This window comes from Dermacentor albipictus, chromosome 2, assembly GCF_038994185.2.
Source record: "Dermacentor albipictus isolate Rhodes 1998 colony chromosome 2, USDA_Dalb.pri_finalv2, whole genome shotgun sequence".
Taxonomy (NCBI): domain Eukaryota; kingdom Metazoa; phylum Arthropoda; class Arachnida; order Ixodida; family Ixodidae; genus Dermacentor; species Dermacentor albipictus.
This window is the reverse complement of record NC_091822.1, coordinates 79,208,901-79,232,730: the sequence shown is the minus strand read 5'-3', so window position 1 is coordinate 79,232,730 and position 23,830 is coordinate 79,208,901. Positions and strand designations below refer to the sequence as shown.

Sequence of the window (23,830 nt, the reverse complement as noted above, 5' to 3'; positions counted from 1 at the left end):
ATTTAAACGGGTCAGGTTTAAACAGGATTTAAACGGGTCAGGTTTAAACAGGAACAAACGGGATTTAAACAGGTCAGGACTGAACAGGATCAAACGGGGTCCCGTTCCATAACCCTATTTGATGAAACCCGTTTGAAAACAAATAGGATTTTCTAGTAGGGTTCAGAGCCCCAAAATCAGCAACATTTGCAAGAGACTATTTTTAAGGATGAGGTCTGGACGTATCCTCCGAAAAGTGCTTTTTGGTTGCTTTCACGCGCAAAGCAATGACACCATCCGTCGTCAGGACTAATTACAGCCACTCAGCTCCAAGAAGACGCAGCGCTTTCTAAGAGTGATAACAAACTGTGACTTCTTCTGGAGCTCTGATGTCCCGTACTTGAGAAAGAAGCTAACCATAATCACCCATGTCCTCAGATTTCACGCGAGTATGTCGTGGGGTGCGTCTTTGAGAGCGGTGCTCTCATCTATAACGCACTTACCCTGCGTATCCTACGCTATAGCTTGCCTGTTGTAGTTGTCACCTGTAGCACTAACGTCCGTACCTTCCTGTCTGTGCAAGCCCAACGTCTGCGAAAATGTCTTGGACTCCCCGGGCGCGCATCCATGGCAGCTAAATTCGCCATTGCGCCTGACTCCTCCATCAATTCTTACACAAAAATGCACATCAAAAGCTTCGCCAGCTTCCATTGCATCACCCAGTCTCGATCCTTGCTTTTAGACCTAGTTCAGCGCTTGGCATGGTTATTTCCGCCAGCCATGGAACTTTGTGCATCGAATTTCACGCTTGACGCACGACTATCTGCACTGATTGCGCTCCTGCACCCGCTTTCATTCCTACTTGATATTCCCGGCGGGAAAAGGAAAATGAAGACTTCCGCCCTCAAACAAACCATCTTTCTATTCCTGCAGTAAAAATCAGAAATGAAAACGTTTACGTTTGAACGAAGGGTATATACCGCTTCCTCCATAAGCTGAGCGGGAGCAGGGGTACTTGTCGCGTAATCTATCATCCAATTCAAGGCGTTTCACATCACATCATCGACGACTGTAGAGCTCGTTGTCCTCTGGGGTTTATTGGTCCCGAATCATCACAGTCATGGGCCGCTGTTTGTTTCTCGAAGGCAGCTCTAAAATGTCTACTTTCCCCGTTCATTCATGGACAGAACGAGCAGCAAGTCTGGTTATTTCACCACGACGCAATGTACAAGGGGCAGAATATAATCTATTCAACTATCAGTGGATACAGGGTCACTGCAATATTTCTGCTAACGACAGTGTGGATGACGCTCCCTGATCCACCCACGACGGTGTGCTCTGTATGCCAATGCCACTGCCGGCAATACGGTTGAGCTTACACTGGTACTGCGAAACATAAGAGAATTTACTGACGCAGATCTCTGCAGATTGGACCCACGTCTGCAATATCCACTTACACCAGGAATACCACGAGCGGAAGAAAAACTTCTGCGCCGCCTCTCGCTTGGGGTCAGACTAATGAAAGCATATTCCTTCAACATTAGAAAGAGCGACAGCCCTGCTAGCGACAACTGCGGCGGCGAGGAAACGATCAAGCACCTCCTCTGTGATTGTCTCCGTTGCAATTTTGCAAAAAAGTGCTTGGAACCATGCTTCACAAACCGGATGATCGCTCCCTTGACTGAGGAAGAAGTCCTAAGACGTGGGTCTGGACCATCCTCGGCACCTTAAATTCGGTACTCAGATACCTAAGAACTTGTAAATTGCGCGACCAACCTTGAATGTTTTGAAAGCATGATGTTATTGCGTGATTTCTTTCTGCATGTATTTTTTTCCTTTAAGCAAATTTTATTCTTTTTAACCCTTACTCCATCACAGGCTATTAGCCAGTACATGTTGTCCCCTTCAAATGATGGTCTATTACCTGATACTTGCATTGGCTGATCTCACTGTATTTTCTTATCTTGCTTTTTCTCCTGTTTCCTAATTCCACAATTTTTTCTTCGATGTTCGTATAAAACTGAAGATATGCTGTTGAGAAACCACAATCAATACGATATATCCTCTAGGTGTTCCGAAGTGCCGCAGAAATTGAGTGATTGCTGGTGTGGATCCTCATGGCCGGATGAGCATTACTGGGGGCCTAATTGCTTTATTAGGAATGAAGAACCTTATCCCACATTTGAGAATCTCTTTTTATCCTAAGCGCTTAATGTCGGCGTGCTCGAAAATTACTGGGTCATATATTCGAGTTTCGCATACACTAATTTCACAGAGAGAATAAAGAATGGCACAAATTTTTCCATGCCTTGACACGGTGTTTCAGAGTCCGACTGTTGTCTTGGTTAAGGAGCAGAACTACGCGCATACCTCTTTTGCAACGTTGGGGCATTTCAAAAGCGAAGACAGATATTGTCTTTTTGCTTACTGAAAACGGACAACTCGACAAGACATGCTCCAAATTTCGCTGACTTCAGAAATGCACGTACATGTTTTCATTCTTCAGGGGCACCTTATCAAAAGTGAGGCCAGAGAAAGGCAAGACAATTCGCTCAGGTGCACTGGAATAAAAAATACAGCGTTTCAATTGTGAGTCAGTTTCCATTGTCGTTTATTGTTAAACCGAAATAGCGCCCTGCTCAAGAATTGCTTGGTTCCAGAACCACATGAGCGCATTGAAATGCCTCAGATGCTCGAGTACAAATTGTGCTCTATGCATTTTGTCGCTTGTAGAGGCCGCACTTGTAATGACAAGGTAGAGCGAGCATGTATAACGACTGTGCCTGTTCTGGAGCCGACAGCATCCGTTCTCTGCGCTTTGAAAAAGACAATAATAACACCCCATTTTTCGCATGATTGTAGCAAACCCCTCTGACGCGCAGAAGCCAATATTATCGAGCGAAGGCACAGAGCAGATGCTATTGCTTCAGAACAGCTGTCCAGCGTTTATGTACAGTAAATAAATACTCTTTATCAGTTCAACAGCTTAACTGCTAATATAACTAGGTGTTGACGTTCTCACTTTGCACAGTAGGAAGTGCCGACGGAGGATGGGACCTATTATGGACGTTCTTCTGTAGCCAGGCATATGTAACCTTGGGCGATGTTAGAACTGCAGCAGCTATAAAGGTACCAGGGCGGGCAGCCGTTGCTAGCAGTAGCGCTTATGATCTCTGCGGTCGCTGCAAGCATGAGGGCTCGCGCTATGCTCATTGGCAAGGGCTGTCATATTCCGACAGGTGAGCACGCTCAGTGCTATGTTCACATATTGCGCATTCTTGTATTCAATGCACGGGGCGCTTCTCAGCAGTTACTGAAGTGTTTGAAGATGCAGTTCTAGTGCAGCTTACACATGCTCCGTGTCCTATGCTTAATTTATAGAACTGCTGCACGGGTAGCCAATGCGTTCTTCATTCAATGCATTTTCGTTCCAATGACACCCACTTTAATTCTAATATACCGGGGGTTGCCTGTTTTACGCATTGCATGATCTGTTTATTGTTATTCGGAACTGAAATATCAGCTGCACCTATTTACTGTATAATACATACAGCTGTCATCCTGCTGCTGGCATTACATATCTATAGGCGCGTAAGTGCTCATTTCGCTGCCCTTCACCCTGACCTAATAGAGCTGCTGCCATTCAAATACGCAAAAGTGAAACTAATTTTCGGAAACCATAAATTTCCGATTTAGGTAGTACATCACCACGAGCGCGCGAATAAAGTAAATAACTCATATTTTAAGTCCTATTGTTTAATTTATATACATTGTGGATTTGCTGACGCATCACCTTTGAAATGATGTACATTTTCAAGCTGGCTTAAGCGGCGGATAGTACGTATATGTGCGTGCCTTTCAGGTTATGCAAACGCGCTGCAGGTTACCAGTACTGCGAGGTGACACCGTCGAGACAGAGTACTTTTTTTTTCCCCATAGATGTTACTCGTGGTACCGAAACGCCGCAGCTCAAGCTCCGTATGTTTTGCCAGGTTCTGTTCAATATCGTGAAATCCAGTTTGGCAGTGTTTTTTTTAATGCGAAGTGAGGAAAATGTTTTATCAAATACAGGTGACACCATAGCACAAAACTAGATCTTTGAGCGCCGCACTTAACGTGCAATAATTTAGTTGTATTCTGAGCGTGTCAATTTTCAGGGGAATTGTTAACGGATAATTAAGTAGGCCACTAAAAGTAGCTGTTCTCTCCGGTGCCGGACGCGGTTACTCATTAGGTGCTCATATTGCAAACAATCAGATTATATTGTAATGCGTTTTATGTAAGTGCACATATAACGCTGTGACTTGGAATAAACAATATTGTCAGTTTATTTTCGAAGCGTTTGTGCACGATAAGTATATCTTCGATAGATTTGCACTACAATTCTGCTACCAAACCCTTTTTAGGCACAAAAACCAAGGAACTTGGGCAATATATTCCCTATTACATTCTTATATTATTATTCGTAAACGCAGCGCCCAATCGCAGTCGATGCAAAAGCGTGGCGTCTCCACGGCGAAGCTTTGATGGGACTCGAAGGCTTAATGTGGGATTAAGGGAGTATAGCCAGGAATTCCTGAAATGGGACTCATTGAGACGTGGTGCACTGGTGAGCAAGCAGCATGCGCTTTCTTGCTGCGTCAGTTCTAGAAAGTGGTATTGGTACATGGTGGGCTCAGTATGGGCTGAAGGGGTAGCTTGATCAGCACGTTAATTGCCGATAATCCCGCAGTGACTTGGAGGCTATTGGAAAGGTATTTTTTGGCCTGCATCACTCACATGGTGCATCCCTTTAACCCTCCCCCAGTACAGGGTAGTGAACCGGAGATCTCTGGTTAACCTCCCCGTCCTTTTCTTGGCTTTCTCTCTCTCTCTCTCTCTGTAATCTGAAGTACTAGCTAATCGTGCTGTCCACATCGTAAAGGTGACAGTAGGGACTGCAGTGCCGCCTTTGAATCGCAGAGGACCATTTACTTGTGTGGCGGTTCATCACAGATGTAATAAAAGGCTGTAAAGAGCACTGCAAGCTCTGCTTGCGTCGATGATGTCGCGTGAGTCGTCCTAAATTTTATGGTTGTAACTTTCGCTGGTATCAAGATTGCCGCAGCGGAGCTATTTGACAGGACCGATCCATCAGTGTAGATATGTGTAGGTCTATACAGTAGTTTTCGTGCAAAACGTTATGCAGATTCCACGCATTGTGGAAATCGATGTAAGCGAAGCTTTGCGTCCTGGATGCTTTGATTGACGATAATTAGCGATGATGTTGACTGCTAAAGCTTAATTTCTTCAAAGTTTAGCCTAACACGAGAGTGATGAGTTGATGGTGAACGTTATTTTGCGTGCACACTGCTCTTTGTCTGCGTAGTACACAGAAAACACAGGGAGGGGTATTCGCTTGAGGTGTTGTTGTGCACTATATTTTATAACCTCTGAGAGGGTTGAGCTTTGTCAACGCCTATCATGAAACATCGCATTGTGGCAGAAGTAATAAACTTGAATTGGGTTATGAGGCTGTACGTGCGATTACCACCACAAGGGCTCAGGCGAGCATGTATGGGGCAGAAGCCTTTGTCGGAGTGAATGGCGGTGCGATGAGACAGCGGTGAGCTCTCGGTCATTCTGCTGTGCGGAGGAGAATGCGGCCCAGTCGAGGGTTGGAGATGGAGTGTCAACCGCGGCTACACGAGAAAGGGCATCAGCGGCAGTGTTGTAGGCACCTTTCACGTGGCGGATGTGGGTTGTAAATTTCGAAATATAAGGGAGATGGTGGAGTTCGCGTGACACGTACTTCAATGAGTTGGTGCAATAATCAAACGCCAGTGGCTTATGATCGGTAAGCATGTAAAACTGGCATCGGTCCTGAAAATTCCGGAAGTTCTGTAGCACAGTGTAGATGGGCTGCAGCTCTCGGCCGAAGAAGCTGTAGCGGGTCCCAGCAGGAGGCAGCTTCCGAGAGTGGAAAAACAAAGGTCTCCCCTCGGAGTTATTTCACTGCTGTAAGATGGCACCAAGGAGGCTGACAGTACCACTTGAGGCATCCGTCATCAACCGTTGCTCCGCGGATGGAAAAAAAGCATGGCGTTCGCGACTGCTTGCTTGGCAGCAGTAATGGCGGCCTGGGCTCCTGATCAAGAAATGGCAGAGGACGGGCCGGCGATTCAACGAAGGAAGTCGGTGAGTGGGCGAAACAGCGCTGCATAGTCTGGTATAAAGCACCTGGAAAAATTCACAAGCCCCAAGAATTGGCGTAACTGGCGCAGTGTTGGAAGCTGGGAGAAATACTGGGTGGTCTTGACGTGGGTCGGGAGATGGCGTATACCCTGGGATGATATGTGATGGCCCAAGAACTAGAGCTCAGATGTGCCGAAAACACACCTGGAGGAGTTCACAAGGTCGTACTGCTGTAGCCGTCAGAACAAATCTCGTATATGGTGCTCATGATATTGAAGCAAAGGGTTAGCGATGCGGGCATCATGAAGGCAGCGAACATGGTAGGAAGGCCCGCGTGATCTCAGTGATGAACCGCTGGAAGTTTTAAGCCAAAATTGCGGAGTTCAACAAGCATCTGCAGGTACTCAAACAAGCCAAAGGGCGTTGTGATGGTGGTTTTGAGTATGCCGGTGGGTTCGATAGGAATCTGGTGGTACGTCTTAACATGCGAAAGCCATGAGTTAGAATGATGCACGAAGTAGGGCTCGTAGTTTTAGCAGCAGCATGATTTGCAGTAAACATAGGCCGACTAAGTAAACACGCATGGGGTGACGGGCGCAGACACACATGGATAGAAACATACGGTCACCGTGAGCAGCATCCGCTCGAACTTCAAGGTCTTGCCGGCGTTGTCGCCTTGCGTCGGCCTCGCGTTGCTGTACTGCGGCAAGCTCACGGCAGGCACGATGGGTGCGTAAACTTCGCGCTTTTGAACTTCGGGGTTTTTCAAGGTGTCGCTGAGCCTCAGCTGGATAGATGGATGGATGCCGGAAGTCCTCTTTGGTGGGTTGCGCCTCCAACCTTTTGTTATTATATGGCCTAATGCCATACCTATGTTGAAGAAAAGAAAAAAAACAGAAGGAAAAAAAACATGATCAGTTCTCTTTACCAACATTTCTGAGACCAAATTGGGAACCTTGTTTGTGTACGCCTCCATTATTTGTCGTTTCCCTACTTTCCTACCCCCAATCTTCCAAGCGCCCCTTACTAACATCTACTGTGGCCTGTTTACTTTCCCCCCGCTCTTGCTGAAACTAACGGCTTTTAGGAAGCAAGTTGAGCCTAACACGGCCTCTCGGCATATATCTTGCCATTCAAATAATCCGGGCTCCATCGTTTCCCTAGTTTTACTGCAGAAGGAACATGCTTCTTCTTCCTTGTATCTCGTTTTGCAAGTCCATGTTCTAAGGCATCCTGATCTCGCTTGAAAAAGTAATGAGCTTCCCTTCCAGTTACCATAAATTATTCTTCCCTGGTTTTATTTTTTCCTCTTAAGTAGTTAGTCATAGTAGGTGTCTTCTCTATTACCGCCACCAATGAGATCACATCAGCCTCTCTGACTTTGCGCTTGACGTTCTTATTTTCCATGTTCACCATACCGGCTGCACAATTGCTGGTAAACTTCTTGGTCCTTTCCCTGCATTTTTAATCATTCTTTTTCCTGTACCGATACCTGAAAGCTCTCCCAGCCAATTTCCTTTCTTCCATCTGCCTCAGTCTTTCTTTATAATCAGTGTTACTCTGAGCTTCTCTCCCTTAAAAACTTGTTGAGCCCATATCACCCTGCACAGCTTAATTTGTATTCTTCCCGTAAACGCCCGCTGCGAGGCGCCTCACTGACCTTTGGTGGCCATCAAATCCTGATTGTACCCTTACTTCAAGCAAACAACCGCACTTCGAAATGATAGTCCTCGAACCATTACACCTTTCTAGATACCACAAAGCACCTCGTACCTGTTTATCCCTATAGCGCTATGTGTTTCATTGCTGCCGCATTTCTCTTTTCTCTTACGCTTTGCTGTTATTGTTTTTCCTGCGTTTTCACACACACACACAAATATATATATATATATATATATATATATATATATATATATATATATATATATATATATATATATATATATATATATATATATATTGTCACGAGAGGAAAAGCCAGTCAGACAGTTCTAAGCGAACGGCCGTTTACAGTTTGTTTTCGCAGCAGCTACCACGCACACTTCTTCTTCCTCGACAGCTCGCGTAACTAGCTCGTGCCATTACCCCTCCCTCCAAAAAAAACAAAAAAAAACAAAAAAATAAATAAATAAAGTTGGGGAGATGTGAAATGCCACAAGGAAAAAAATAAAAGAAATGAGAAAGACAGCGGACGAGACGACAGGGGCCGAATCACAAAGTTTGTGGATGAGAGTCAGCGCGAATGGTAGGGCTTCATCCTGGTAACGTGAACAATGTCAGAGGAACGTGGTCTACGGGAGTGGTGCGAACTGTCGGCTGGAATAACTTCGTAGTTGACAGGACTTAGACGACGCAAAACAATATAGGCTCCAAAGTATCGGCGCAATAATTTTTCTGACCGGCCTCTTTGACGTATAGGGGTCCAAACCCATACAAGATCTCCCGGGTTGTATGTGACGTCTCGATGACATAGGTTGTATCGACGAGCATCTTGACGTTGTCGGGATAGAATTCGTTCCCGCGCAAGGTGCCGCGCTGCTTCGGCACGCTGAACAAAGGCGTCTGTATCTGGTGCGGTGTGTTGCGACGAAGTTGGTAGGAGCATCACGTCGAGCATAGTGGTGACGTCGCGTCCGTAGACCAGACGAAAAGGAGGAAACCCGGTGGTTTCTTGTAGGGCAGTGTTGTACGCGAATGTCACATACGGGAGCAGTTCGTCCCAATTTTTATGGTCCGTGGCAATATACATGGAAAGCATATCCGCGATCGTTTTGTTGAGACGCTCAGTTAAACCGTTAGTCTGCGGGTGATACGCAGTTGCCGTACGGTGCGTTGTCCCGCTCAGCTGCAGGATATTTCGGACCAACTGGGCAGTGAAGGCCGTACCACGGTCTGTGATGACGACAGCGGGAGCACCATGTCGAAGGACGATATTTTTGATGAAGAAGTTAGCAACATCTGAAGCAGTAGCTCGCTGAACGGCTTGTGTTTCGCAGTATCGAGTGAGGTAATCGGTGGCGACGACGATCCAGCGGTTATCAGCCGAAGACTTGGGAAATGGGCCGAGTAAATCCATCCCAACTTGTTCAAAAGGTGAGCAAGGGGGTCGGACAGGCTGAAGCAGACCGGCTGGTTTCAGAGGTGGAACTTTGCGACGCTGGCAATCTCGACAACTTCTGACGTACTGCTTCACGGTTTTTGTGAGTTTTTGCCAATAGTACTTCTGCTTGATCCTCGCGAGAGTACGCGTGAAACCAAGATGCCCAGACGTTGGTTCGCCGTGGCATGCACGCATAACGTCGTCGCGGAGAGTAGCGGGAACAACGAGCAGGAAAGCGGTTGCCGTAGGGTGAAAGTTCTGCTTGTATAGGATGTCGCCACGTAGGCAGAAAGATGACAAGTGACGCGCGAACTGCCGTGGGGGTTGTGGGCGGCTTCCTTCAAGGTATTCAATCAAGGGCTGGAGCTCGGAATCTTGGCGTTGCTGTTGAGCAAGGTTTAAAGACGGAAGAGTACAAAGAAAACCCGAATCGTCGTCAGTATCTAGTGGTGCGGGTTCGACGGGGGCGCGAGAGAGACAGTCGGCGTCAGTGTGTTTCTGGCCAGACTTATAGACGATGGTCACATCAAATTCCTGCAACCGAAGGCTCCATCTTGCGAGACGGCCTGAAGGATCTTTGAGATTCGCCAGCCAGCAGAGAGAGTGGTGGTCGCTGACGACACGGAAGGGGCGTCCGTACAGGTATGGGCGGAACTTCTGGAGAGACCATATGACTGCCAGACATTCTTTTTCAGTTGCTGAGTAGTTTTTTTCAGCAGCAGACAAGGTTCGGCTGGCATACGCAATAACGCGCTCAACACCAGCTTGAAACTGTACGAGTGTCGCTCCGAGACCAACGTTACTAGCATCAGTATGCACTTCTGTGTCAGCCTCGGTGTCAAAGTGACCAAGGATCGGTGGTGTCTGGAGACGTTGCTGAAGGTCGTGGAAGGCGTCGGAGTGTGCCGGGCCCCAAACAAATGTGACGTCGTTCTTGATGAGTCGTTGCAAAGGTTCGGCAATTTCACAAAAATTGGGTACAAAACGCCGGTAATACGCGCAAAGCTCTAAAAATCGGCGGACATCGTGTTTTGTCTTCGGTATCGGGAACAGAGCGACTGCCATGGCTTTGTCAGGGTCAGGGCGCACACCGGTGCTGCTGACAATATGACCTAGAAATTTGAGCTCCTCGTAGCCAAAGTGACATTTTTCGGGCTTCAGGGAGAGGCCGGCGGTGCGGATAGCTTGAAGAACCGCCTCAAGCCGCTGGATGTGTTGTTCAAACGTGGTAGAAAAAACAACTACATCGTCTAAGTAGACTAAACACGAGTTCCACTTGAGGTCAGATAAAACTGTGTCCATCATGCGTTGAAATGTGGCCGGAGCGGAACACAATCCAAAAGGGAGGACCTTAAATTGATAGAGACCGTCGGGTGTTATAAACGCCGTTTTTTCCTGGTCCCGTTCGTCAACTTCAATTTGCCAGTACCCACTACGCAGATCCATTGAAGAAAAGTAACGGGCATGTCGCAGGCGATCCAAGGAGTCGTCAATTCGAGGAAGTGGGTAAACGTCTTTTTTCGTGACCTTGTTCAGTTTGCGGTAATCGACACAGAAGCGTAGTGAACCATCTTTCTTTTTAACTAATACAACAGGTGAAGACCAAGGACATGTCGATGGTTGAATGACATCATCGTCGAGCATTTGTTTAACTTGATGACGAATAGCATCCTGTTCTCTTTGCGACACGCGATAAGCGTGTTGGCGAACAGGTTGGACGGTCGGTTCAGTGATGATTCTGTGTTTGATTAAAGGAGTCTGTTTGACCTTCGACGTGGTGGCGAAACAGTCGCTAAATGACGATAGCAGAGTGAGGAGCCTCTGCTTCTCATTTTGGTCTAGCTGTGGGTTGACGTTGATGTGACTGGTCAAGTCCACATCGCTGGGTTCCGGAATCGAGATTGTCGTTACCGAAGCACAGGCGTTGGAATCGGCCACCGTTTCAAAGTAGGCCATGGTGGTATGCCTCGCAAAGTGCTTGTATTCGCCACTGAAGTTGGTAACTAGAATCGTGGTTTGCCTATGTTGGAGCTCTACGAGACCTCGTGCGACGCCGACTTCGCGATCCAGCAATATGGCGAGGTTACCTTCGGCAATGCCTATTCCTAGTTGTTCTTGGGGGCATTCAACGAGGACGAAGATGCTACTTCGAGGCGGTAACGTCACGCAGTCATCGACCACGCGTAAAGCCGCGCGGTGATGTTCATCCTCCACACTCGAATCCGAAGAAACGTAGTTAGAAAAAGTCACGAACAAGTCACGAAGGTTAATGATCGCCCCATACTCCTGGAGAAAATCCATGCCCAGTATAACTAGTCGAGAACACTTGGGCAGCACAAGGAAAGACGCTACGAAAGTCGAAGTAGAAATTGCAAGTCGGGCGGTGCATCGTCCAATGGGTGACACGAGGTGTCCTCCGGCCGTAATCAGATGTGGGCCGTCCCACGCTGTCAGCACCTTGCGTAGCCGAGTGGCCAGTGAGGCACTCATAACCGAGTAGTCAGCTCCCGTATCGACAAGTGCAGTTACCGGATAACCGTCGATTGAAGCAGTAATAACAGCAGAAGTTCTTTTTGCAGTTTCGAATGAAGGCGTCAGCGGTACGTCGCGAGGGGATGGCGTCGGCGGAGGATATTTGACGGTTCGCATGACAGCGGCCTCACCCCCGGAGGTCGCCGTTTTCAGTTTCCCCGGCGCGGGCTTCCACCGTTGACTCCAGCGGAATCAAAGGCGGGTCGAGCACGGTTTGGTGACGCGTACCGACGAGGTGAAGGCGACCGTGACTGTCTTCGCTGTTGGGCAGGAGGAAGCCGGTTACTTTCTAGGTATTGCTCGATGTCGTGCGGGCGTTCGCCATAGCGCGGGCAACGGGCGTCCGGATGGTATCCCCGCAGACCAATCCGTCGGTACTGGCAGTCGCGATACATGTGACCAGCCTCCCCGCAGTGATAGCACAACGGACTGTTGTCGGGGGCGCGCCATACTGTAGATTTGCGCGGACCAGGATGAAAAGGTGCTTGCGGGTTCGTGCGGTGGATCGGACTTGGGGAGCGTCGAGAAATCCCAGCAGGCGGCTGCGAAAAACGGCCCGTCGACGGCGCGGAAGCCCGAAGAGCATCCGCGTACGAGAACGTGGGAGGTTCGGGTCGTGTTGGCGGCGAGGGATGAAACACTTTGCCGATTTCTTCCCGAATGACATCCGTAAGAACCGCGGCACTGGGAGGTGCCGGAGCTGATGCATAGGACTTCTGCAGTTCTTCTCAAACGATTTGTCGTATTAGCTCGGTAAGGGACTCCCTGTCATCATTTGCAGGTACGAGAGAGCATGCAGCAGTCATGGTGGTCTGGCGTTCATACTGCGAGAGCCGCTGCCGAAGCATACGTTCCATGACTGTTGCCTCACGAATGAACTGAGAGACTGTTGTAGGAGGATTGCGCACGAGGCCCGCGAAAAGCTGTTCTTTTACGCCTCGCATTAACAGACGCACCTTCTTGTCTTCTGGCATTAGTGGATCGGCCCGACGGAACAATCGCGTCATGTCTTCGACGAACATGGCGACGGTTTCGTTTGGCATTTGGAACCTCGAAGACAGTGCCTGTTCGGCTCTTTCTTTCCTTTCGGGAGTGCTGAAGGCTTCGCAAAGCAGTCGGTAAAACTCCTGCCAGCTGGTAAATGAGGCTTCGTGGTTCTCGTACCATACTCTCGCCGCGTCTAAAAGGGAAAAGTAGACGTTCTTCAACTTACGGCGATCGTCCCAGTGGTTAAAGGCGGCGACCCGGTTGAAATGGTCCAACCAGTCTTCAACGTCCTCAAAGGCGTCGCCATGGAACGGGTTAGGCGTGCGAGGCGCGTTGAGAATGCATGGTACGGCAGCATTTGGCATCCCCTCGGTTTGGCTTGCGGTAGTTGTTGACATCTTCCTCACGGAGCTTGCCAGGGGGCTGTATTGCGGTGGAAGACCTTGGAGGCGACGGCTGCTTCGATAGATTTCTGCCGTCCCCGAGGTACTGGCGTCGGTAGCTTCTGGTTGAGGACCCGTAGGCATACGATGGATGCGTACCCAGCACCTCCACCAGTTTGTCACGAGAGGAAAAGCCAGTCAGACAGTTCTAAGCGAACGGCCGTTTACAGTTTGTTTTCGCAGCAGCTACCACGCACACTTCTTCTTCCTCGACAGCTCGCGTAACTAGCTCGTGCCATTATATATATATATATATATATATATATATCCTTCGTTAGCCACATAACTAGGTATTTATATTCGTTTATTCGTTGTATTTGATGCTGTCTGTTCAGTGTTTTTAGTGAATACCATGCCAACTGATTTTTCACGCTAAGTTTCAGATCTAAATTCTCGCCTTCTTTCCAAAGATGCTAGCTAGCCGTTGCATAATAGTGTGCTTGTTACCTAGCAACACAATGTCATATGAGCATTAAACAAGCGTATAAGCTGCTGCTCTACTGCTGCACGCGCCTCTTTGTATGAGATATGACACGCAATATTGCTTCCCTCTAGCGCCGTTTCCATCCTTACCGTATACATCGCAAAAAACAGCGAGGATGGAGGGCAGGCCTGTCTCAGTTCCTTGTTGGTACCAGTGAGTTGGCCGCTCCTTATCCCTTCCCATTCAACGCAAGCTTGTTCTTGGTAAATCTCTCTCCACCTCCTGTTTCTTTAGCGTCGCGTCTGGGCTTCCGTGCCGTTGAGCGGCAGTGTGTGCGATACACGCAACCTTAGGAGTGATGCTGATATGTATGCGGGCCCACCTTGACTCAGTGGGAATACCGTTTTTGCTGGAGCTTCTCGGCTGGCGCTCTGACAGTTAAAATGCAGAGTCATATATGAGCGCTGTGAGGAACGTCGTGCTTCGCTGCAAAAAAAAAAAAAAAAATTTGCACCGATAGGTATTACGATGGCTACTAAGTATATGAAAACCATGACTCAAGCTGGCAGGGCCTGCATAGCTGCGTTACAATTAGTTCCAGCAAGCGAAGCTCTCTAAATTAAGGTCTTGGAATACAGCTGCGTCTGTGAAGTAGTCTGTGCAATTGGAACATGAACACGCCTGGATATATTTCACCGCCTGATGTTCATGTTGTGATGAAAGGGGGAAACCTACAGATAATGTGAGTCATGTTCTTCAGAAAACGTATTAAAACTTACGGAAATCGGCAGTTTTCTTTGTAATTATCGACGAAAGCGACAGAGCTTCCATGTAATGAATATTGGTAAGGAATGGCCAAGCGCCTCAACGCGCTGGCTTGGAAATATTTTTATGGACGTTCTATTGCACCTGCTGGAGCTAGAGCCCATGGTTAATTTTTAGCTAGTCAGGTTGCTGTGCAGGAGGTCCGCTGTACAAATCCTGCAGTCGGACAATGTTGACCTCATAAGATATATATATATATATATAACGTCCAAAGATACCAAGTACAACACAGAGGAATTATTCGTACTTTATATTTAAATTAAAAAAATGATAAAGTAATTGACTTAAAAGTGGATGAAATGCAACGTGCCGCAGGTGGGGAACGATTCCTTGTTTCCGGGGTATTTATGCATTACTACGAGAACTCTAGTAGTGTTAGCCAGCGCCACCACTCACAAACCTTCCCGGCGGATGTGGAACATCCCTTCTGCCGCAGTTGTGATGTGCACATGATCTTTTTTGGGTAACGGCAGCTAGGTCAGTAAATGTACGCATGCTACGTAAAGGCATCATTGTTGCCATAGTCGAGAACCTTGTTTGTATATTCGGATACGTCACTGGCCTCTTATCACGGGCCGATATCGGAGGAGGAGCAGCCTAAAGATGTGGGCCGGTATGTGCCCGTGGAACTACTCTCTCTCTCTCTCTCTCTCTCTCTCTCTCTCTCTCTCTATATATATATATATATATATATATATATATATATATATATATATATATATATATATATATATATATATATATATATATATATATATATATATATATATTGTTCCACGGGCATATACCAGGCCACATTTTGAGGGTGCTCCTTCGCCGAGATCGCCCCATGATAAGAGGCTAGTGACTTACCGGAAACGGAAAAAGTGGTGTTCAATGGCTAAGAAAGACCTTGTCTTTAGTAAAACCGCTCTTCTGTAAGAAGTGTTCGTAAAAGCAGATTGTTTGTAAGAGCACTAGTTACCAAGGACCACGAATTCCGACGTGTCACACGCGGTGCCCTTCTTCCCGAACACGCCAATAACCAGTAACGAGAGTGCCTGGCCCGATCCATGTTTTAAAGTCGGGTATTCGCGGCAGTAAGTACAGCCTATCCTGATGCCCGTATGTTTATTATCTTATGCATGCTATCCTGAATTGAGTGCTTTCTGTCTGTCAGCCCCTCTTTAGAACATGGATGGTGCCCAGCACTCGCATTAGTAGTGTCCTCGGGTTCAATAGCGCCGCGTGTCGTGAGTTCGCCTTTCCGCTAATGGGTCCGTTGTGCTGGTCCTTTCCCGCTGCAGGTGTACGTGCGAACAATAAAAATGCCGCAGCATGTGAAGGTGGCTGTTGCGTCTTTGAAAACGCTAGGGTGTTTATTATTTGGAGAAATAAGAGAGCATGCACAATCGAGACAGCTGGTAGATGGCAGAATGTTCAAACGCTCGCTTAAGCCAAGTGACAATGACTCGCAATCACATGTCCAAAGTTTACATTTATTACTGGTACCGCTGCTGCCAGCCATCGCCGAAACTACCGCCCCACCCACTGCCGCTGCTGTAGCCTCCTCCGTATCCGCTGCTTCCAAATCCTCCGTCGTATCCGCTGCTTCCAAATCCTCCGCCGTATCCGCTGCTTCCAAGTCCTCCTCCTAACAGCCTACTACCACAGCCACGACCATATCGACCACGTCCAGACAAGCGACTTCCCGAGCGTCCGAATAATCCGCCACCACCGAAAAGCCCACTTCCCAGTCCTCCGCCGAGTCCGCTGCTTCCATATCGGCTTCCGTAGCTGCCACCAAGTCGACCCAGACCTCCTCCCAAGCCAGAACTCAAGGAAGAGCCGCTGCCCAAGCCTCCATAGCCAAAGCTAGCGCCATAGGAGCCCCGGTTTCCTCGCCTTCGCAGGCGCCGCAACAAGCGCCTTAGTAGACTGTTGGAGTTACCACCGCTGCCTATGCCATACATACCCCCGAGAGAGCTGCCCAGGCCACCGAGGCCACCACTAAACAGACCTCCCTCTTCGTCGCTGCCGTAACTTCCGAGGCCAAGCCCGCCGCGGGAACTACGTCTCCTGGAGCTACCGCCAAACAGGCGGCGTACGCGTCCGCCAAAAATACCTTGGTTATATCCTTCTTCCTCATCGTAGTCGCCGCCGCCGAAGCCACTACCTCCGTATCTACTGCCATATCCGCCTAATCCACTTCCGTAACCTCCGCTGAAACCATTTGCGCCGAAGCCGCCACCAAATCCGCCTAGGCCACTTCCGCTGTACCCGCCATCATAGCCGCTGCCATAGCTACCACCAAAGCCACTGCCGAAGGTACCTCCGCTACCCAACAAGCTTCGTCCACCGAATCCTCCCGAGAATCCACCTCCCAGTCCACTGTCAGAGCCAGAGGTACTGCTTCCAAAACCACCCTTTCCTGAAAAAAACAGATAGAAATATATGAATACACAGATATGGGTATACAGGGTGCCCCATATAACTTGAGCCAAGAATTTAAAAATAAAAGACGCATCAGAAGCGAATTGAACCGAACGCATACTATTCGAAGAGCCTATAGTAACTGCGCGATTTTTTTTTTTGAAGTTTGAAGTTTGAAGTTTATTTCCTTTCTTCATTACAGAAAGAAAAAACAAGACCTAAAGGCCATTCGGCCTGACAGGGGCTCTTGCTCCTAAGTGCGCTCGGCTTACATGATGATCCGATGTACAAACAAACAGGCAAATATAACAGGAAAACAAGCAAGTACGATGTACAAAAGACAAATAAACAAGATAATGTGTACATTATACAATGACTATGTGTAAAAGACATTTATGCTTCAGTTTTTGTTTGTGCAATCACATTACCGCGCAGATTAAGGAATACATATATAGTGCATTATTAAAAAATGTAGTGCGAGAGCAATTTATGTGTAATTGATTTGATATTGTATGAGTAGGTTTTTTATACATTGCTTAAAATTAGGCGCACAGAAATCAATTTTTTGCTCAACAATGTTTTGTAGCCTAGGTATTTGATAGTTTATATCCTGACGTCCGTAGTTAGTACGCGTGAATGGTATTTTCTTGATTTGATAACGTAATGGGTATCGAAAAGAAGTGGGTATGCTGACAACATGGAGCCTGTGTTTTTTTATATGTAAGAGTAATCTATAATAAAATACTTGATTTGCTCGGATCATTAAATGTTTGTCGAAGAGATTATGTGTGGGTAAGTCACGCGGCCTACCATGGTAGTTTTCAAAAATTCGGACTACTCGTTTTTGCAAGCTTAATAACTTATCATAGTTTTTTGTTGTAGTTGTTCCCCAGATCAAGACACAATAAGTTAGCTTCGAGAAAAAAAGGGCGAAGTATATTGATTTCTTTAGCCATAAAGGTATTAAATCACCTATTTTATACATACAGCCTACTACTTTGCTAAGATCATTGCAAAGCTTATTGACATGATTATCCCAGGAGAGGTTTTCTTGGAACCATACCCCCAAAAACGTTTGCGTTGTTACTTGCTCTAGCCTCTTTGCTTGAAATAGAACAGTTATATTAACAGACAATGACTTGTTTATCGGTCTAAATATTATATATTTGGTTTTATTGACATTCAATTGTAGTTTGTGATGTACAGCCACTCAGATAATAAATTTAAAGAATCATTTATTTCTTTTTGTATGCATTGCAAGGAAGAATTTGCAAAGAAAAGATTAGTATCGTCTGCGTACGTGATGATATTAGGTGAGGAAGAAATGTTAGGAAGGTCATTGATATATAGATTAAATAATATAGGGCCAAGTATGGATCCCTGTGGCACGCCATTCTGTATATTGAGAAGTGAGGAAGTGGCCTGATTATATGAAACAAACTCGTAACGATCCGTTAAGTAGCTTCTCATTAACTCTAATGCTGTACCACGTATACCGTAGTCATAAAGTTTTCACAGAAGTATACCATGATTTACGCTGTCAAAAGCCTTACGTAGGTCCAGAAATAAGCCTACTGTATATAAACGGTTTTCTATATTTTGCAGTATTTGATGTTTTATATTTAGGAGCGCATCCTCACATGATTTATTTTTTTGAAATCCGTACTGCGCCGTACTAATAGTAGAATATTTCCTTAAGAAACCTTCTAGTCGAGTGTTTAGAACAGTTTCAAAAAGTTTTGAAAAAAGAGGTAGTATAGATATGGGTCGAAGGTTGTTTACACTATGATCAGCACCGCCTTTATCAACCGGGCAGACTCTGGCTACTTTAAAATTGCTAGGAAAAATTCCGGACTCAAACATTTTATTATTAATATGAGCTAATACATTAGAGATGATGTCAGACAAATATTTTATAGGAGATGCCATGATACCGTCGAAACCTGCAGCACTGTTGGACTTAAAGTTTTTGATCACGCTCTCTACTTCGGTTGGTGTCACCGGAAATAGCATTAAAGAATTTTGCAGAGACGGTTTCACAGTATGCCCTATCTCTTCTGGATCTGCTGCAGAAATGTTGCTGCAGCATTGAACAAAGTGAGTGTTTAGGATAGAGACGGCTTCTTCACCCGAAAGAGTGCCGTTAACCGAAGCTATTTGTAGGTCTTGAGGGCTAGCCTTTCCTCCAGATATTTTCTTAATTTCCAGCCAAACTTTTCTTGGATTCGTATATATGCGCGAGAACACCTTCTCATAATATTTTTTCTTTTGCCTTTTTTAATTCTGAATTTACTTGGTTACGGTACTCCTTAAATTTGGCTAATTCATTCATGTCTCTAGTTCTAAGGAATGTATGGTACATTTTATTTTTGTTTTTGATTTTTGTAAAAAGCACTACATCTATCCACGGCTTTCTAATTTTTTTGGGTCGTTTTGTAGCACTATGTTGTGGGAAGGCTATGTCGAAGCAAGTGATTAAATTATCGAAAAATGAATTGTATGCCTTATTTGGGTCACTTTCACTTAGTTCAGATTCCCAGTTTTTTTCCCGAATAAGAGAGCGAAAATAGGCTAGCGTCGTTGTATCTATGAGACGGTAGGAATATACAGGTGCATTATGCTTGTATTTCTGCGAACACAGAAATACAAGCATATTGCAAAGCAATTTGCAAAGAAAAGTTGCGAAGAAAAGATTTGCAAGAAAAGATTGCAAAGAAAGACCTATCTATTTATTAAGTTTTTTAACCAAACTTTTAATCGAGTTGTTTCCTTTACGATACGTCTGACGTAGTCCTTTTTTTCGGGTTGCAAAGAAAGCCCGTGAAATATGAAAAATCCACGTGACGGAGCGTTCGCGCGGTGGTATTGTGCTGCTCTCAGGTGTGCGTTGGGTGAATAACGTCGGCTGCATCGTGACGAAGAGGCAGGGCGTTCTTCATCTCATCGGCAGCGCTCGGCCAGCATCATGCATTTTCGTCGTCGTCCGACGGGAACCGACCTTGGTCACTAAAAGCACGCTTGAGAGCAGCATGATACCACCGCGCAAACGCTCCATCACGTGGCTTTTTTTATATTTCGCGGGCTTTCTTTGCGACCCGGAAGAAAGGACTACGCGAGACATATAGTATAGCAAACAACTCGATCGGTGGTTTCTGAAGGTGCTCCACAAATTTGAATATTATACTTCGGGTCTTCAGTCACTAATTAAAAGTTGGGTAATTAAACTTGTTTAATTATTGAGTTATGGGGAAAACAAAAAAAAATGTCTAAATGACTACTATAGGCTATTGCGAATAGTATGCGTTCGTTTCAATTCGCTTCCGACGCGGCTTTGGCTTTTAAATTCTTGGTTAAAGTTATGTGGGATGCTCTGCACATAAAATTTTAATAGAGGAAATGCAATGAAAAAGCAATATTGCCACCGTAAGGTGAAATTAACAAAAAATCACTTTGTATAAGAGCCGAGGTGTAAACTGTGGCGCTAAACACATGCTGAATGGTAGCAATGCAAATGCCGTCTTCTCATATCCTTGAATCGAAATCCCTGAAATCCTCACCACCTGAGGGATGTATATTACCAAACCAACTTCCAACCACACTGTTACTGCATTATAAGGAGGTTCCTAGCTTTCCCTCTCGTTCAGTCATCTGTAAGCGTATAAACATGATAGTTATTCCTGAGAGGATTAGCGCAGTATTTGATGCTGTACTTTTCACGCGTGTCATTGTGCCTGTGTGATTGTTCCCGTAACTGCAGATGTCATTAGTTAGCTCCCATTATGGTCTTCACTGTACAAGCCACTTTTTAATTTAAATTATATGACTAAATAGTGGAACGTAGTGGTCACAACGCTCGGTTTGAAAACATGCCAGCATTGGTTCGGTCGCAGATATACCTAAAAGGATACATTTTGTTTTTATTACGGGTGCTCTTCAAACCTGAACCAAATTAGAATGGATGAACTCCTAGCCTATAACACACTGCTGACTGTAAGTTATAGGGCTCCGTACGGAAAACAGACAGCACAGCATTAAAGGGCGGGCTTAGGGTGCCCGTTTTTTGCGATGGTCATTGACATAAGGATATTGCGATCGTAACATGCCTCATTTTTATTGTTTAGTCTGTGCTAACCTGCTCTAAATAAAGTAGGTTCACTATATATCAATATATGCTGTTCAATTGTGAAAAGAGGCGTTTGCTTTTAATGGTCGCTGCGAAACTTGTGGTCGTTGCAGCAGAAAGTGCGCACGTATATTTTGTTTTTGAACACAGTGTCTTCGGTGGTGAGTTACCCCCATTAATCCGTATCGGGAATCTGTTTTTAGATTATTTCGCTGGCAAATTACGGGCGCAGTACAGCCTAAAAATGTATAGCAATCATGAGAGCCGTGAAGTCCTAAAATATTGGCCATTCTTGCGGGCATATTCAGTCTAAAGATATTGTTCAGTTCCGCAAGTAGTAAAGTCTGAAAACATGCCTCGTGTCTGTATGTGCAGCCTAAAATTGTTGGCCGAGTCCGACGAAAGTCCAGTCAGAATATTTAGGCAGTCCCGCTCGCATCACGCGACAGGGGGAACGACAGAATGCGTGCGCAATGACTCAGCCATATTCTCGCCTCCAACTCCATCAGCAAGAGATTATCGTTCGTAGACATCAACTAGACGTTGAATGCCTTTACAACTTTTTTATAAGTATTAGTGTATACTTACTGAAAGCATGGGAGGTCCCAACTCCATAACATGCTGGAAGAAAGAAAGATCTACTTTATCATTCTGTAAAAGTGATGGATTCCACTTAGCTCAATTTCGTGTATATTTCACATTAGACCATTTCTGCAACAAACTGTATTCTAACGAATGCGTATATTCTTCAGACAAAACTTCTATAGCCTCCTTTATGTATAGCCATTGGAGAAAATGTTTCCATAGCATCGCAGGGTTTTTTTGTATACTAGGATGTTTCGAAATTCTAATTAGGTGTGCGGAAACTATTGTTGCTTGTTGCTTTTTGTTCTTACATTATACAGTGAAACTAATGACGGAGCGAAATCATTTCGGCAGTGGTTTTAGCCAGGTGAAGTATTCCCCCCCAAGTACATACTACAGACGTTGCACATAGTTGCTGAGTAAATTGATAGCTTTGCGAAATCGGGAGTTTTGGATTAACACCAACACAAGAAAGATATTGAGATCACGTTTTGTTGTCTAAAGCAGTCTAAGCGGAAGATTGGAAGGGCCATTGGTAACGTATGCAGTATTAATTATCTTTCAACATCTTCTGAGGGGGATGACTACGGCCCATAAAGAATTTGCTAATCGTAAGATAGCCTTTTTTGATTTTGTGATTTTGCTTGAAATAATTAAATAACGAAAGGTAGCGCTATTAGTGCAATTGCGTGCCTCTGGTATTTAGGCAGCCATCAGACGCGTTGATATACCGAGCTAAGAATGTTCCAAAACATCGGGAAGCTTACCCAGAAGGCCAACAAACAGAGCGATGTGGCTTAGAGACCTCATGGTGCTGCCCTTCCAATGCACTACTCGATCTGATCGGCATCCTTGTTTGGCAGTCTTTTATACATCATAGCGGAAAGGCTGTTCTGCCCATGTTTGTCAAAGCCCTTCGACCAATCCTTGGTTGCATCCCATTGTTTGTTACAACCTTGAGAGAAACGCTAAAATAAGAACGAAACAACTGTGCTGCTTACAAGCGATTTGTTTTTTTATTTGCGAACACCCAAATGTTGACTCCAAGAGAGCTTATACCTGTCGACCTTGTGAACCAATAGCTGCTGAAAATATTCACATCAATGTCTGAAAAGTGAATTGTGCATTGGCAGCCAGAGGATGTCCCTGGCTCTCTTGTGAAGAAACATGTGTTATCATCTGGAGAAGAAAACAATGGCGAACGGCAGGCTTTACAAAAAGAAAGAAAAAATAATGCGAGTTTGACACCTCCTTAGAGCTTGTTATTTCTACTGATGCGTACCCTTGTGCTGTATCCTGTTCTACAGCATGTGTGCGGTGTTATTTATGGCGTCTCAGAAAATAATTATTGCGGAATGTGAAATTTAGTTAGCGTGGGGAACGAATAGTGCAGGAGAATTATTGGGAAGGGACATTCTGCATATGTCTCGTGAATGTCCCTCTTGAACCAATCTTTATACCGGTCGAATGTGGCTTAACTGGAAACAGAACAATTCGTTTACTTTCTTCTTTGATATTTTAATGGAGTATTTTTGAGTAAAAGTCGTAGCTTAGTAAAAATATTGGTGATGCAATTTCTTGCCTCTTAGAAAGGACAGGTGTATGCTCCACAATGTTTTCACTTTCCTTTATAAGGATGTGACGTAAAGTGTTTAATGCTACCCGAGTTAAGCACAAAGATTTGTCTAACGATTCTCAGGCTGACACATTCAGCATGGTATTAAAGCTTGTTCCTCTATCACAATTCCGAATGTAATATAATGTCAAGTTTTCATTAGAAGAGGTAATAAAGGTTTCGGCTATCAATAATATGTAACTATTCGCGTAGAAAAAATAGTGCCATGTAAGCACAAGCAATGGACTCTTCGCCAACCATTAAGTGAGTTCCATTCTTTCCTGTTGCGGTATTATTGGATGGTAGGGGTAAGCCAATATTTTATTGTATCGTACAATAAATCCCTTGATCTCGTCTTCCAGTTGAATAGTCGGTATGTGTGAACAAATATTCACCAAATAATTTTCGAATATTTGAAAACAACTGCGGGCAGTCAAAAAGAAAATTCTATCGGAAGGGCAATTTTGTCCCCTCAGGCATAGTGCAGAGAAAAAATCCTGAGAACTTACTTTGTGAAACCAATGTGGCGATAATAAAATGAACACAAACGACACAAGACCGCACACTAAGGGTAGTACTGGTACCGCCCGTAAAGTTTGGTCTTGTGTTTTTTGTGTTCGTTTTTTTTTAT

At 45.5% G+C, this 23,830-nt stretch overlaps 1 protein-coding gene across 1 annotated transcript; it reads right to left on the bottom strand.

The window, feature by feature from the left end:
* Positions 1–15,921: 15,921 nt before the first annotated feature.
* LOC139055965 (uncharacterized) lies at positions 15,922–22,448 on the bottom strand. The gene is made up of 3 exons (XM_070533680.1): positions 22,352–22,448; positions 21,588–21,620; positions 15,922–16,874 (listed from the first exon to the last, which is right to left on the bottom strand). The coding sequence occupies exons 1-3, from the start codon at positions 22,392–22,394 to the stop codon at positions 15,946–15,948; spliced, it is 1,005 nt and encodes a 334-aa protein (XP_070389781.1). The 5' UTR covers positions 22,395–22,448; the 3' UTR covers positions 15,922–15,945.
* Positions 22,449–23,830: the final 1,382 nt, after the last annotated feature.

Coding starts and splice junctions, on each gene's coding strand:
- LOC139055965 (XM_070533680.1), bottom strand. CDS start 22,394: ATGAGGTCTCTAAGCCACATCGCTCTGTTTGTTGGCCTTCTGG. Junction 21,621..22,351: donor TCTGTTTGTTGGCCTTCTGG/GTAAGCTTCCCG, acceptor TCTTTCTTCCAG/CATGTTATGGAGTTGGGACC. Junction 16,875..21,587: donor TGGGACCTCCCATGCTTTCA/GTAAGTATACAC, acceptor TGTTTTTTTCAG/GAAAGGGTGGTTTTGGAAGC.